The sequence below is a fragment of the Saprolegnia parasitica genome (genome assembly GCF_000151545.1).
Source record: "Saprolegnia parasitica CBS 223.65 unplaced genomic scaffold supercont2.105, whole genome shotgun sequence".
Taxonomy (NCBI): domain Eukaryota; phylum Oomycota; class Saprolegniomycetes; order Saprolegniales; family Saprolegniaceae; genus Saprolegnia; species Saprolegnia parasitica.
In genome coordinates this window covers 88,251-100,552 of record NW_012156499.1, presented here as the reverse complement: position 1 = coordinate 100,552, position 12,302 = coordinate 88,251, and the positions used below count along the sequence as shown (strand labels likewise).

Below are 12,302 nucleotides of genomic sequence, written 5' to 3'. Positions count from 1 at the left end.
TCAAGTGTGCACCCGCTCGCCTTCCGCGCCATGACCGACCCGATCGGCGCGCTCGAAGCCTCGTACGGCGCGACGCTGGGCGTCGGCCTCCAGTACGCCGTCGGCGCCACGCTTCTCGCGAGCCTCTCGTCCTGGAGCCTCTCGTGGCACGCGCTTGTCTCGAGCTGCGTCCTCTTTGGCGTGCTTCTCATCGTCCACTGGACCTTTGCGCACCTGTTTGCGCGGCCGGGCGCCTCGTCGCCGGCAGCGCCGCTCACGCACGCGTGGCTGAGTGCGTACCCGCTCCCCGCGTCGCCTCTCACAGGCAGCAAGGAGCCATACCGCATTGCGCTCCAGAAGGTCCAGCTTGATTTTCTCGCCGCGCGGGCGGCAGCGATGAAGACCACGTCGCTGTCGTACCGTGCGCTCGCGATCTGGGAAGCGTTCTTCGCCTCCAGCGACCTCGTCACGGCGGCCACAACGGCGCCGGTGAGCCTCTTTGCGTCCGAGGCCATGTGGTCGCGCACGTTTCAGTGTGCGACCGCGACGTTGGATCTGCTCACGCAGCAGCTGCAGGCTGTCTCGGCGTGGAAGGCGATGCTGCCGGTGGCTGTCGGCTCGGTGCCAATGCAAGTAATCTCGTGGGCGTCGCTCCTTTCCACGCTCGTCTCGGGTGAAGTCACGCCACTGTCGCTCTTGTCGGCACCGCCGTCCGCGTCCGCGGCATGGCAGCGTCTTGCCACCGACATGGTGCTCTCGCTCGTCTTCCTTTCGGTCACGGTGCGTCTTGTGACGAGAGCAGGCGGGCAACGATTTTTTTTGTCTAGGAGGTTCTCCACGTGGTCGAGGCCATCGGCCTTGTTGTGGCGGCGTCGTACGCCAAGGACAAACAGGGCTATGTGCAGCTGTCGGTGCCAGCGATGCTCTCAAGCCTTCTCTCGCTGCGCATGGCCCTCGACGCGCACACCCGCGCCAAGCAGCCCGCGGTCGACCAGCTCACACTCGGTACATCGCACGCTGCTTCTCTCCATGTCATAAACGACGATATGTAGCGCTCGATGCGACGCTCCGGCGCATTGCGGTGACGTATGCCAAGCAGCAAACCGACATTCTGCAGTTCCTCCCGTCGGCCACCGTCCAAGAGCTCTCCAAGCGCGGGTTGTTGACGACATAAGCAGAGCGTACGTGAGATGCAATCACCATCGTTGGGCTCTTGCCGCACAGGCGGCGTACTCGGGCCAAGCGCGATGCCTCTACCGTATCGGCCTTGTGGCGACAGGCAACTCAAAAAGGGTAGAAAGGTTGAAGAAAAAGGGTAGAAAGATTGGTCAGCCTGCACGCAGGCGCTTGGAAGCCAGAGTCACAAGTCGTCTCAGTGCTGGAAAAGTTGGCGTCGACTGCTGCCACCGCGTAGGCTGGATAGTAGTACGGCACACGATGTCGATGAGCAAGAAACGTGTAGCAGGATCTGGCTTGCGCCTGGTGAGTATGGTCGCACCACTTGTCCAACGACGGCATTGCGACGGAGTTGAGCCTGTAATTTGCCCGGTCGAGCGAATCCTGAGGTACTGGAGCTTTTCTCTAGTATGATTTCTCGATCGATCTGGCATGGAAATGGTATATCAAAGATACGTATATGCCCGTGAGAGAGCACCTGATACCTAGGACCCACCTCTTTTCTCGGTGGGCAGCGTCATCGCCACCCGACGCCCAGACGTTTCCTGCCCCACGTCTTCAGCAATGCGATGCCCTCGCATCCAGTACACATCGCTCGAGCTCGAGGAACCCTGCGACACAAAAGCAGCGTGGATATTGCGGGTGGCGTCTGCCACTTGGCTCTGGTCGAACCAGTCGAACACGCAGCGTCGAAGCGCGCAATAGTAGGCTGAAATTGGAGATGGCAGTGACGCAAGTTGATTTAGGTCGAGAGAGGCACATGGCGTTGCCACACTTGGAGCAGTGCGTCGTCAAAGGCCTCTTGGTGCACCTACACCTCCTGAATGAGAAAGGGACGGCCAGGCCAAGGGTCGCACCTGCTCCGAGCCATCGCGCATGAGCGAGAGAAGGCCGGCCGTGCGCACGACCGAGACGATTTCAGCGGCGCTAAGACCCTTGGTCGTGTCGACGAGCCCGTGGATCGCGACGTCGTCGGCCCATGACATGCTGGTTTGCAGCAGAGTCTACTCGACGATAACTTAACAATCCCACATGTGGTAAAAACGAGTCGAATGTACCAGAATCTGGCGCCGGCCGTCGTCGTCGGGGTACCCCACATACAAGATGTTTTCAAACCGACCCGGCTGCAAGAACGCATCGTCGATCGCGTCCAAGGCGTTGGTCGCGGCCAAGACAAAGACGTACTGCAGATGACTCTCGGACGACTCGTCACTGAGCGCCTTGAGCGCGTCCATTTCCTGCAGCAGCTGCGACGCCATGCTCGCCCCAATCTACAGGTAGACCACTATTTCAACGACGACTATGAGACACGCGCGCTACCTGCCCCGCGCCCGACCGATTGGCAAAAATGGACTGGAACTCGTCGAGAAAGACAATGCAGGGACTCATGGCTTTGGCGGTCCGGAAGACGTCCGCAAGGGCGCGCTCGCTCGCGCCAAACTCGCTCGAGAGCAGATCGCTGGCCGTGACGTTGAGAAAGTTGCACGACGTGGCGGTCGCCGCGGCCTTGGCGAGCATCGTTTTGCCTGTCCCGGGGGGGCCATACAAGATGAGGCCAATTGGCGGCGAGATGCCCATGCGCCGAAACACGTCCGGCTTCTCGAACGGCCACACGACCATTTCCTGGAGCTGCTGCTTGATAAGCTCGGCGCCACCAATGTCACTCCACGCGACCTTGGGCACCGAGACGAGCGATTTGGTCGCGCTGAGCTGGAGACGCGCGAGCTGCGACGAGAGGTCGAGCGCGTTGGCGAGAGCTGCAATGTCGCTGGGTTGCTGCCCGCACTGGATGAGCTGCGCGTCCGTGTCATCATCGACCAGAGGCGCCACCGTATCGCTGTTGTGCGCTGCAAAGTGCAGGAGGAGCTGTCGACGGAAAGGGAGCGTCGTCACAGGCATCGAGAGCTCGTCTGTAAAGCACGCGCCGACCTTGGGATGCAGCGCCGTCGGGTCGATCGATGTGCCAATGACGGCGACGCGGTCGGGAAACTGACCTACGAACGCGCGTTCAGCAACAATATGTTGTGGTAGGCGTGCGAGACCTAGCGTGACGAGTCGCGAGCAGAGGTCGATGATGCGGCGCTCGCTGCCGCCACCTGCGCCTCCGAGCGACTTGGGGAAGATGCGTTCAATGTGTGGAATGCAGAGGATCGCAGGCGCCATGGCGAGAAGCGCTTGAAAGCACTCGTGGAGCACCGTCGCCACGTCGCTGGCCGCCGTCATGTGCGCGTCGAGAAAGAGCAAACGCGCATTCGCGTCTTTGGCGAGCTGACGCACCGTGTGCAATTTGCCGCTGCCCAGCGGCCCCGCGAGCACAACGTGGCTCGGCGACGGCGTGGGCGTCTGCAGCTGCGGCAACAAGAGCTCGGACAGATTGGCGAGGGCTTCGCTGCGCACACCGCACTGGCCATCAAGGTCCACGAGGCAAAAGCCGGTCGACGACGGGTGGCCTGAGAATGTCAACTGCGTCGTCTTGCCAACGACCCCCACGACCGCCGACGCTCCGTGACCAAGTGGCGTCGGGGTACACGGAAAGATACGGCAGCGCCACTGGCCATAGTCGGTACCAAACCACCGGCAGTGCCAGAGCATGCCGTCTTCTAACAGCGCGTTCGTCATGAGGCCGACGGGCGGTATCGGCAATGTCACGGCCGACGGCTGCCACTCGAGGTGCACGTGGGCCGTTGTCGGGAGTCGGTGCGATGGCAGTGCCTCCAGACGCGCGATAGATCCTTGTACATGATCGAAGACGCCAATCCAGGCCTCGCTCACGGGTGCGTCGGCGGGTGGCAGGAGGCGAGCTTGGCGATAGGCCATTGCGCCCGTGGTCGGGCACGTTACGCGCACGTACGCGCCCGGCGTGAGCCGCGCTGCGTCATGGAAAGGGCAGTGTGAGCTCATGTGGAAGGCCAATGCGAGAGGAGCCTACCTCGCTTGAAGAGGATTGCAGGTGCCCAGATCTGCGCCGAGTGGTGCTCGCCCACCTCGCCGTGGCGGATGGCAACGTCGGCCATGTTATCTTGGATTCCGATGCGCCAATCGAGGGTCCCGAAGAATATTTAATGCAGTGCAATACAAACATCAAGATAGCATTTAGTGTTTTGTTTTCGTATATAACGCGTTTTACCTAGAGCCGTGGCAATAATGGATCGCAAAGGGCACAAGTGTACGCTTCTAGAGACGATGCTCACGGAAGACGACGAAGACGAATGACTAGTACTGCCGTAGTAGATGGATATGGCGGCACGAGAAATGAAACGATACCACGTGGGTGTGGTTTGAACAAGGGATTTCCCTCGGTTTTCCAGCAGGACAATCAACGTGCTGCCAATGCTACACGGATTCGAGTCGCCCAGTGAGGATATAGAGTACCTTGCACGTCGACGTCGACGCATGGATGCACGTTGAAAGAACACATGGAAGGTTATGGACTGAGAGCGCCTCGAGGGAGCAACACCGTTGACAGAGGCGGCGGCGTTTTAAATGTGTATATACGTGGTTATATATGGCGTATGCCACATCTACTTTTTCTAGGGCACGTAGCTTTGGCTGCATGCATCCTCTGCCGGCGCGGCGTCGCATTTTGTACTCCCCAGAGCATCCTCTTTCGATATGCCAAATTTGAGCGAGTTCGTTTTCCGACGATTTCTAGCCGACCGCGCTGCCGGCCAACGTCGGTGCGATTTGGCTCGAGCAGCATCGTAGATAATTGGCTGAAAATGGAGGCCAAGTAGCCAATGAAAAAAATGCTGAAATCATTTTATTGTTCGGCGTCGTCAAGTTACAGCGATCTTTCATCGACATGTACAAAAGCTACATTGGTCAGAACCTCCTCGCGTACGCCCCCGGTATTATTATTATTTTATCAACGGTCGGTTTCTCAAGTTAATGGGTATGTATTTGGGGATTGGTATCGCTCCAAGGCCGAGCTCGCGACGCAATCCACATCAATTCTTGCCCTTGACAAAGTGTTGTTTGCCTGTTTTGAATTCCAGTTATAGCGTCATGGTCGCCGCGGCGTTCCCTTTGCAAATAGCATGCAAGTCTCCCTTGCTTGCTGTTGTGCAATTGTCACGAGCCCACCAAACTTTCACAAAGCACACGAGTGTCGCGTACGTTTGATCCCATTTCCTGTATTTTCGTACGTCCAAAACAAGAAATCAGCATTGACCCTTGGGCTCGTAAATGCTCGTCAAGGCCTCGGGCGACATGAGAGCAGCGCCCAGGCGATTTTGGGCGACCTCGAGGAAGAGGCGGATTGCAAGCGGGAGCACGCCATCGTTAAAGTCGTACGTGTCGCTGTGCAGCTGCCGGTTCTGCTCCTCGCCGTCCACGGTGGTCCCGAGCATAAAGAAGCAGCCTGGGCGCTTCTGCAGGTAGTACGAAAAGTCTTCCGACGCACAGAGCGGGAGGCCGTCGTCGCTCACGCAGCTCTTGCCCGCCTAGGAATCATTCGCATCTCCTTCTGCATCAGTGCACCTCTCGAGCGTACCACGCGCGCCGCCACGTCGGCGACAATACCGGCTTGGTCGGGCGCGTTGACGGTCACGGGGTAGCAGTCGTCAAACGTAATGCGGCCAATCGTTCCATACGCCGCCGCCGTGTTTTCGACGATGCCGCGCATGCGCGTCTCGATGATGTCGGCCATCGCCGGGTTGAAATCGCGGTACGTGCCTGTCATCGTGACGCGCGACGGGATGACGTTGTCGGCCTCGCCGCCGTGGATGGTCGCAATCGTCACGATCGCACTCTCGCCGGCTGGAATGTTGCGGCTCACGAGGCTCTGCATCGCCACCACGATGTGCCCCGCTGCAAGCACCGGGTCCTACGCCCATCCAATGCATGCGTTTACTACATTGCAAGCATGCGCACCGTCGTTGCATAGGGGGCCGACCCGTGGCCGCCGGGGCCCATCACAGAGATGGCAAACTTGCAGCCATGCGACATGATGGGCCCGGGCTTGACGTGCACGTGGCCGAGGCGGAACGGCGCGTTGTGGTAGCCGTACACCTCGTCGACGCCGTCGAGGCAGCCATCTTGGATCATTTGGACGGCGCCTACGAACCGAGGGCTGAGGCATGTGATCAACAACATTGGGCATACCAAAGTGGCCTTCTTCGGCGGGCTGGAAGAGGAGGCGAACGCGCGTGTTGGGCGGCAGCGTCGCGCGCTGCAGAAACCACGCGAGGCCCGCGAGCGACGTCATGTGGCCGTCGTGGCCACACATGTGTGCGGCGCCGGCCACCGTCGACGCGTACGCCAAGTGCGGGTTGCACTCCGTGATCGGCAGCGCGTCCATGTCGCCGCGAAAGGCAATGCAGCGCAACGCACGAGTACCTGGTGTCGACGCGTCGATAGGTCCATCAAAGTCGACGACGAGACCTAGGTACATGGCCGTCCTGCACCTGGACGCATGGCACTGTTGTCGTCGTACCCGTGCCAGCGCACGCTTGAATCTTGGCCGCGGGCACGTTGGCCTCGTGTAGCAGGAAGTCACGCAGCGTCGTCTGCGTGCGCACCTCTTGGAAGCTGAGCTCAGGGTGCCCGTGCAAGTGCTGGGCCACGAGCCGCGTGAGGATGCCTTCGTACGGCGACGTGGCAATCATACCGGTACTGCTGCGTCTTAAAAAGTGAACTGAGGCCACTTGACGACGATCGCACCATGTGGGTGATGGCCAATGGTGATGTGGCAACTGCAGCTTCGGGGAGACTCCAGTGAAGCACTTGGCTTTGTCGAGCTTCTTGACGGTGACCCCAGCTGCGCAACGACGAGTCTTGTAAGAAACCGTCGTTGATAGAGTACAGCTATGTGCCCATGGAAGTCCCAGAGCTATCGCCAGTGTCCAAAGGAGTACGATCCGATCCATCGACCAACTTCAAGCACCCAGGCTGACCGTGCCAACCGGCTGGATTCAGCACCCGTTCGTTGTTCACAGATTCGGTTGACAGCTACCGGTTCAGCTCACGGTTTACGGTTATACCTTCTGTATTCGGCACCTGCCGATCAGCGATCCCATGCAACCATAGTACGAAATGACGAGACGTCGAAGGGCCCACCCGTAAGCTTGCTTCATGTTTTATGACCGACGTCCATGGTCAAACAGGTTACCTCTTGCGAGCGTCGGCAAAAGGTCTCTTCCCACCACGGACACGCTCAAGTGGCATAGAATGCCGAATTTAGCATAAACCTCTTGTTTCCAATACCAACAGCTACATTCAATGTCAGAGGTACTTTAAAACAACTGGCACTGGGTATATCATACAAAGCAGTAGTATCCTGCAAAGAAAGAAGACGGCGAGATCCAAAGTATTCTTTTTTGCCGACCGACGGACGACCATGGCGCACCGCAAGAAGGTCCTGCTCAAGGTCATCATCCTCGGCGACAGCGGGTACATGCATGTGCTAATGCCAGGTGGCGAAGCATGCCATGGACATGGTGCTCCAGGCCCAGGCTCCATGCAGCAACCTCGGCGATATTCTGCATGCATCTCATGGCGCCATGTAGGGTCGGGAAGACGTCGCTCATGAACCAGTACGTGAACCAGAAGTTTAGCACGCAGTACAAGGCGACGATCGGCGCCGACTTCCTCACGAAGGAGATCATGCTTGACGAGAAGCTCGTGACGATGCAGATCTGGGACACGGCCGGGCAGGAACGCTTCCAGAGCCTTGGCGTCGCCTTCTACCGCGGCGCCGACGCCTGCGTTCTTGTCTACGACATTACAAACCCGACGTCCTTTGACAAGCTCGACAGCTGGCGCGACGAGTTCCTTGCCCAGGCGGGCCGCGCGATCCGGAGAACTTTCCGTTCATTGTTCTCGGCAACAAAGTCGACCAGGAAGCTGACCGAAGGGTACGCTATCGGCTGTCAAGGCACGGTAGCTCATGATGAAGCGCGTAGGTGGTGACGCAAAAGATTGAGCAGTGGTGCAAGGCCAAGAACGCGCAGCACCCGATCGCATTCTTTGAGACGAGTGCCAAGGAAGCCACCGGCGTCGAAGAAGCTTTCCACACGATCGCCAAGACAGCGTTGCAAAAGGGCCAGGACGATGACATGTATGCTACCGACCTCGCGCTCGGTTATTCATCCAGCTTTTTGTCGTAGTTTTGTCCCGGCGGCCACGATCGATCTCAGTGGCGCGACGCCGGCGGCCAGCAAGGGCGGCTGCTGCTAAGCCATCGTGCGGTCACCTCGCTAACCTCAAATCAACACTACGAACTCAAAACACTTGGTGGTGCCGTCTTGACGTAGCAGAAGAGTCGCGTTAGCTGCACGGTGGCACTAGATTGCGAGCGACGTCCTGTAGTTCATCGCAGTCGACGATTACTTTCCAACGGCAGTCTAATTATACAGCGACGCATTCATCGCCTCGATCGCGGCTCGTCGAATGTCCCATGCAACGCGGGTGCAGCCCTTTGCGGTGGGCCCGTCGCTGCCAGCGTCGTGTGCGCTGCCTCGCCGTGTCGTCCTCAACAAGCGGTCTTTGTGCACAAGCTTGCTCCTCGTCTTGAACCTCGCCGTCATGTAGTACACGTCATCGCGTTTCTTCCAAATGCGAGCCGTCGTCTGTGTAGGCCACTCAAAGCCTACGTCTCCGAGTCGTTCCCGTGGCACGACCGGTCCGACGTCTGGGACTACGCCGCCAACTGCAGTCGGAGCTACGACTTGTGCCACGCCGGGTGGGCGCGGTACTTTGAAGCGCGCCAGCCAGCCTTCGGCGTCGCCTTTGGCGAGGACTATGACGTGATCCAGGAAAACGTCACGATCCCCCCCGGTGTGCGCAACGTCTCGGAGGCGCCGCTTGCTCACTTGACGTACGCGGCCTTCCAGACGCCGGCCCAGCGCGCGTATGTGTTGGCCGTGCTTGCGAACCGCGCGCCGCTCGCCAACTTTACGTTTCTCAATACCGGCCGTCTCCTCGGTGTGCCCACGTCGTACTCGGTCGCGTGGGGCGAGAAGACGACGAACGTCTCGTGCATCTGGGTCGGGTTTCACACGCCGACGTACTCGACAGCGTGGCTGTTTGCCAAGTTTTTCAGCCGCCTCTTCTTGGCGTTGTACATTGTGCACTGCGTGTGGACCCACTACTACCGCGAGTACGCCGTTTTGTATTGCAACCTCACGCAGTTTGGTCTCCCGACCACGCACGCCCGCGCGTTTGAGCTCGTCTTGGGTGACCCGACCAGCATCATCCTCCTCAACCCGTGGATCGCGACGGCGTTCGTGCTGGACTTTTGGCTCAGCACCGAGTACGTCTCGCGCGCCTTCTTGCGCATCTCGCAGACCGACAACGCGCTCATCTTTGTCATTGCGTGCTTCTACCTCTCGCGCACCGTCTGGTTCGCCTACGGTGCGCTCTCGCTCACGTCGCGTGTGCTCAAGCGGCTTGGGAAGGAAGACGCGTTTGCAGAAGTGGACCCGAGTATGACGGCCATGGGCGTGGCGCTCGTCGCGGGTCCCTTTACGTGCCTCCAGTTCCGTCTCCTGCTCTTCATCGACTTGTATCACTACCTCTTCACGTGTCTCCTCACGGCCGAGCAGCAAGCGCGCGGCCTGGAGATCTCTCTCGCGGCTTTTGTCTATACGATGCTTCTCGGACAGCTCCCGCTTCTGTGGGGCTTTGGCCTTGCGTCATGGCGCCGCGCCAAGCCAAAGCACGCCTTTGCGTCAACCTCGTTCAACGACTGGAAACACCGCTTTTGTATTGGGCTGGCCATGGCCCGCGGCACCGACGTTGTCTGCGGCGGTTCGATCTACGCGCTCTTTGCGCGCCACAAGGGCTGCAAGAAGAACGTGTGCATAAGCCAGCGCGGCGCCGACTGCTTTGTGCTGTATGAAGACGACGACGGCCGACGCACGAGTGCCCGACTCAGCTTGCTGCGGTGCGTCGACTTGCGGCGCGTCGTGGCAGTGACTCCAGTGCATGATGTCGCCGTCGGCACCGTCCTTGCAAACAACGAGGGCCACCAAGGTGTTCGGATCACTGTCGGAGCCAACAACTGCATGTGGCTCCTGTAGATGGCATGGAAAATACTGCCCACTTGGTTGACAGGAATAAAGGAAATAAGAACAAATATGTCCTTGACGGGATTACTGCTGGGATCACACGAGTCCTCGTCGAGTACTATGCAACCAACTAACCAGAAGACAACAGAATATAAATACCACGCTGTGCTCATCGACAGAAGGGTGCGTTTCATGTACCATGCCGCCCAAGAAGAAGGTCGTGCGCGTCGCCTTGTGCCTCAAGGGCTGTGGCGATGTTGGGATCGCCGAGCTTGGTGATGTGTGCATGGACTGCCATACACAGGCAGCCATCCTGCGAGATCAACGAGCCCCCGAGCCAATTCCAAGTACCTTACAGGTGGATTCGGTGCCCATATCGCCGTCAGCCAAGCAACGTACGATATATTCTTTGTAGCCATCGATCGAGATGTGTGTGCGGTAGTGTGGCAGGCCTTTCAGACGCTGCCTCGCGAGGCCGACGCACCAAGAAGCGTTCAAGGCGAGATCGACCAGTTCACGACCGACGCAGCGGCCATCCACGCCCGTCAATTACAGCTGCAGCAGTATATGGCCGCATCGAGCGCCGGCGATGAAGTCGACAAGGCCGTTTGGCGCCAAGCACAAGGCATCGAACCATCGACTTGAATCACGCAACTTGAGATAGCCGTGAACTTCGGGGGCCTTCATTATGCAGGCATGATACCGGTATGTCGCTGTTGGTGGTGCAAGTCCGCACGCATGCACATTTCGACGGTTAGCCGTGTGCGGTGTGGGATCGATATGCAGACGAAAGTATCATTAACACTGTCCTGACACATATCGGCTGGTGTGACCGATCTGCGCATTCTTTATTTCGGTGACACCTTGAACATACATAGAGTATTAGTACGAGAGCCGTAGCCCTCGTCCACAGTCTCTTTGAGCCACGACATCGCCGTCCCGAACGAGAGCTCGGAATTCCCTATAGTCGACGCGTCGTGACCTGCCTTGATCTGCGGCTTCACAGCGTAGACACACCCAAATGGCGTGATTTTAGCCAAGCGAACCGCCCGACTAGCGTGTGATTGGTTGGTTTTTATCCAATCATATGCAAAGCCAGCGGCAACGTCTGGATCGGCAGTTGAAAACGAGATGCGTCCGGCAGCCACCGCAGCGACGAAGCGCGTCGTGCACTCGACGATGGCCTACAACCCGCGCCAGCACACGCTCCTTGTCGTCGGCGGCAACGGCTTCGTGGGCAGCAACATCCTCCAGCGCGCCGTGGCCAAGGGCATCGAGGTGCGCAGCTTGAACCGGTCGGGCAAGCCGACGTGGGGCGACCAAGTGCCATGGGTCGAGAAGGTGCGATGGTCTTTCGCCGCCACGCTCCACAGCGCAACATTGACAACTATGGCATGTAGGTCGAGTGGATCCAGGGCGACGTCTTCTCGCCGACCGATCTGGCCAAGGCCGTGGACGGTATGCTCACCATTTACATGTGGACGAGCCTGGGCTCACAACGGAGGTAGGGGTCACGGGCGTTATAACGACGGTTGGCGCCTTTGGCAGCAATGAATTCATGCAAAAGATGTGCGGCGACGCCAACATTGAAGTTGTCCGCGCCGCCAAGGCTGGCGGTATGGACTTGATCGTCTGGCCCGTGCTCATGTCGCCATAGAGGTCGACCGCGTCGTCTTTATCTCCGAGTCCCGCGTGGGCAAGGACATCCCGACGTGGGCGCCCTTGTACGGGTACTTCAACGGCAAGCAGCGCGTCGAGGATGCCATTGCCGCCCAGTACAACGCGATCCATCTCGTTGCATTCGTTGACCCACATGGTTTAGCTTCCCTACCACCGGCGTCTGTCTGCGCCCGGGCATGATCTACGGCACGCGTCGCGTCGGCAACTACCTCCTTCCGCTGCAGTGCGTGGGCGGACCCATGCGCTTCCTTGGCCGCGATGTACATCTCTCCCAAGTCTGTCTAAGGCATCACCATCTTGTTTGTTGCTTAGCTCGGTCCGGTCTCGTCGTTTGTATCCCGCATCCCGATCGTCGGCGCCGAGCTTCAAGCGGCGTGCCCTGTTAACGCCGTGGCCAAGGTCCCTCGCAGCGTCTTGTTGCCAGTTGCTCATGCGCGAGTAGGCGGCTGTGCTGGGTCG

The 12,302-nt window shown here is 59.1% G+C and overlaps 8 protein-coding genes across 8 annotated transcripts in view; 5 read left to right on the top strand and 3 right to left on the bottom strand.

Moving 5' to 3' along the window:
* Positions 1-30: 30 nt before the first annotated feature.
* On the top strand, positions 31-1,159 carry SPRG_11046 (hypothetical protein; the record flags this gene model as incomplete). Its single annotated transcript, XM_012352707.1, has 3 exons — positions 31-759; positions 807-984; positions 1,032-1,159. 3 exons carry the CDS (start codon positions 31-33, stop codon positions 1,151-1,153), a joined length of 1,029 nt encoding a protein of 342 aa, XP_012208097.1. The 3' UTR covers positions 1,154-1,159.
* Positions 1,160-1,897: 738 nt separating this feature from the next.
* Positions 1,898-3,972, bottom strand: SPRG_11045 (hypothetical protein; the record flags this gene model as incomplete). The annotated part of the gene is made up of 5 exons (XM_012352706.1): positions 1,898-1,966; positions 2,013-2,159; positions 2,214-2,426; positions 2,476-3,149; positions 3,198-3,972. The coding sequence occupies 5 exons, from the start codon at positions 3,970-3,972 to the stop codon at positions 1,898-1,900; spliced, it is 1,878 nt and encodes a 625-aa protein (XP_012208096.1).
* Positions 3,973-5,315: 1,343 nt separating this feature from the next.
* SPRG_11044 (hypothetical protein) lies at positions 5,316-6,809 on the bottom strand (the record flags this gene model as incomplete). Its single annotated transcript, XM_012352705.1, has 5 exons — positions 6,590-6,809; positions 6,259-6,537; positions 6,028-6,212; positions 5,648-5,980; positions 5,316-5,597 (listed from the first exon to the last, which is right to left on the bottom strand). The coding sequence occupies exons 1-5, from the start codon at positions 6,759-6,761 to the stop codon at positions 5,316-5,318; spliced, it is 1,251 nt and encodes a 416-aa protein (XP_012208095.1). The 5' UTR covers positions 6,762-6,809.
* Positions 6,810-7,492: 683 nt separating this feature from the next.
* On the top strand, positions 7,493-8,331 carry SPRG_11043 (hypothetical protein; the record flags this gene model as incomplete). The annotated part of the gene is made up of 4 exons (XM_012352704.1): positions 7,493-7,545; positions 7,662-8,034; positions 8,058-8,212; positions 8,262-8,331. 4 exons carry the CDS (start codon positions 7,493-7,495, stop codon positions 8,329-8,331), a joined length of 651 nt encoding a protein of 216 aa, XP_012208094.1.
* A 213-nt stretch (positions 8,332-8,544) lies between these two features.
* SPRG_11042 (hypothetical protein) lies at positions 8,545-10,175 on the top strand (the record flags this gene model as incomplete). The annotated part of the gene is made up of 2 exons (XM_012352703.1): positions 8,545-8,681; positions 8,732-10,175. 2 exons carry the CDS (start codon positions 8,545-8,547, stop codon positions 10,173-10,175), a joined length of 1,581 nt encoding a protein of 526 aa, XP_012208093.1.
* A 138-nt stretch (positions 10,176-10,313) lies between these two features.
* Positions 10,314-10,871, top strand: SPRG_11041 (hypothetical protein). Its single transcript, XM_012352702.1, has 2 exons — positions 10,314-10,558; positions 10,606-10,871. The coding sequence occupies exons 1-2, from the start codon at positions 10,363-10,365 to the stop codon at positions 10,806-10,808; spliced, it is 399 nt and encodes a 132-aa protein (XP_012208092.1). The 5' UTR covers positions 10,314-10,362; the 3' UTR covers positions 10,809-10,871.
* A 471-nt stretch (positions 10,872-11,342) lies between these two features.
* SPRG_11040 (hypothetical protein) lies at positions 11,343-12,128 on the top strand (the record flags this gene model as incomplete). Its single annotated transcript, XM_012352701.1, has 6 exons — positions 11,343-11,504; positions 11,564-11,621; positions 11,672-11,779; positions 11,821-11,938; positions 11,986-12,070; positions 12,120-12,128. The coding sequence occupies 6 exons, from the start codon at positions 11,343-11,345 to the stop codon at positions 12,126-12,128; spliced, it is 540 nt and encodes a 179-aa protein (XP_012208091.1).
* Positions 12,129-12,151: 23 nt separating this feature from the next.
* The window catches only part of SPRG_22272 (hypothetical protein), a gene marked incomplete at both ends in the record, with an annotated part of 1,974 nt that continues 1,823 nt past the window's right edge, over positions 12,152-12,302 (bottom strand). Inside the window, one exon of the mRNA XM_012352728.1 lies at positions 12,152-12,206. Within this exon, the coding sequence (XP_012208118.1) occupies positions 12,152-12,206 (55 nt within the window). The remainder of the gene's footprint in view (positions 12,207-12,302) is intronic.

Excerpts from the sequence above, each read along its gene's own strand:
- SPRG_11041 (XM_012352702.1), top strand. The coding sequence starts at position 10,363 with ATGCCGCCCAAGAAGAAGGTCGTGCGCGTCGCCTTGTGCCTCAAGGGC. Across the intron at positions 10,559-10,605 it reads ATCGCCGTCAGCCAAGCAAC|TGTGGCAGGCCTTTCAGACG; the intron begins GTACGATATATT and ends TGTGTGCGGTAG.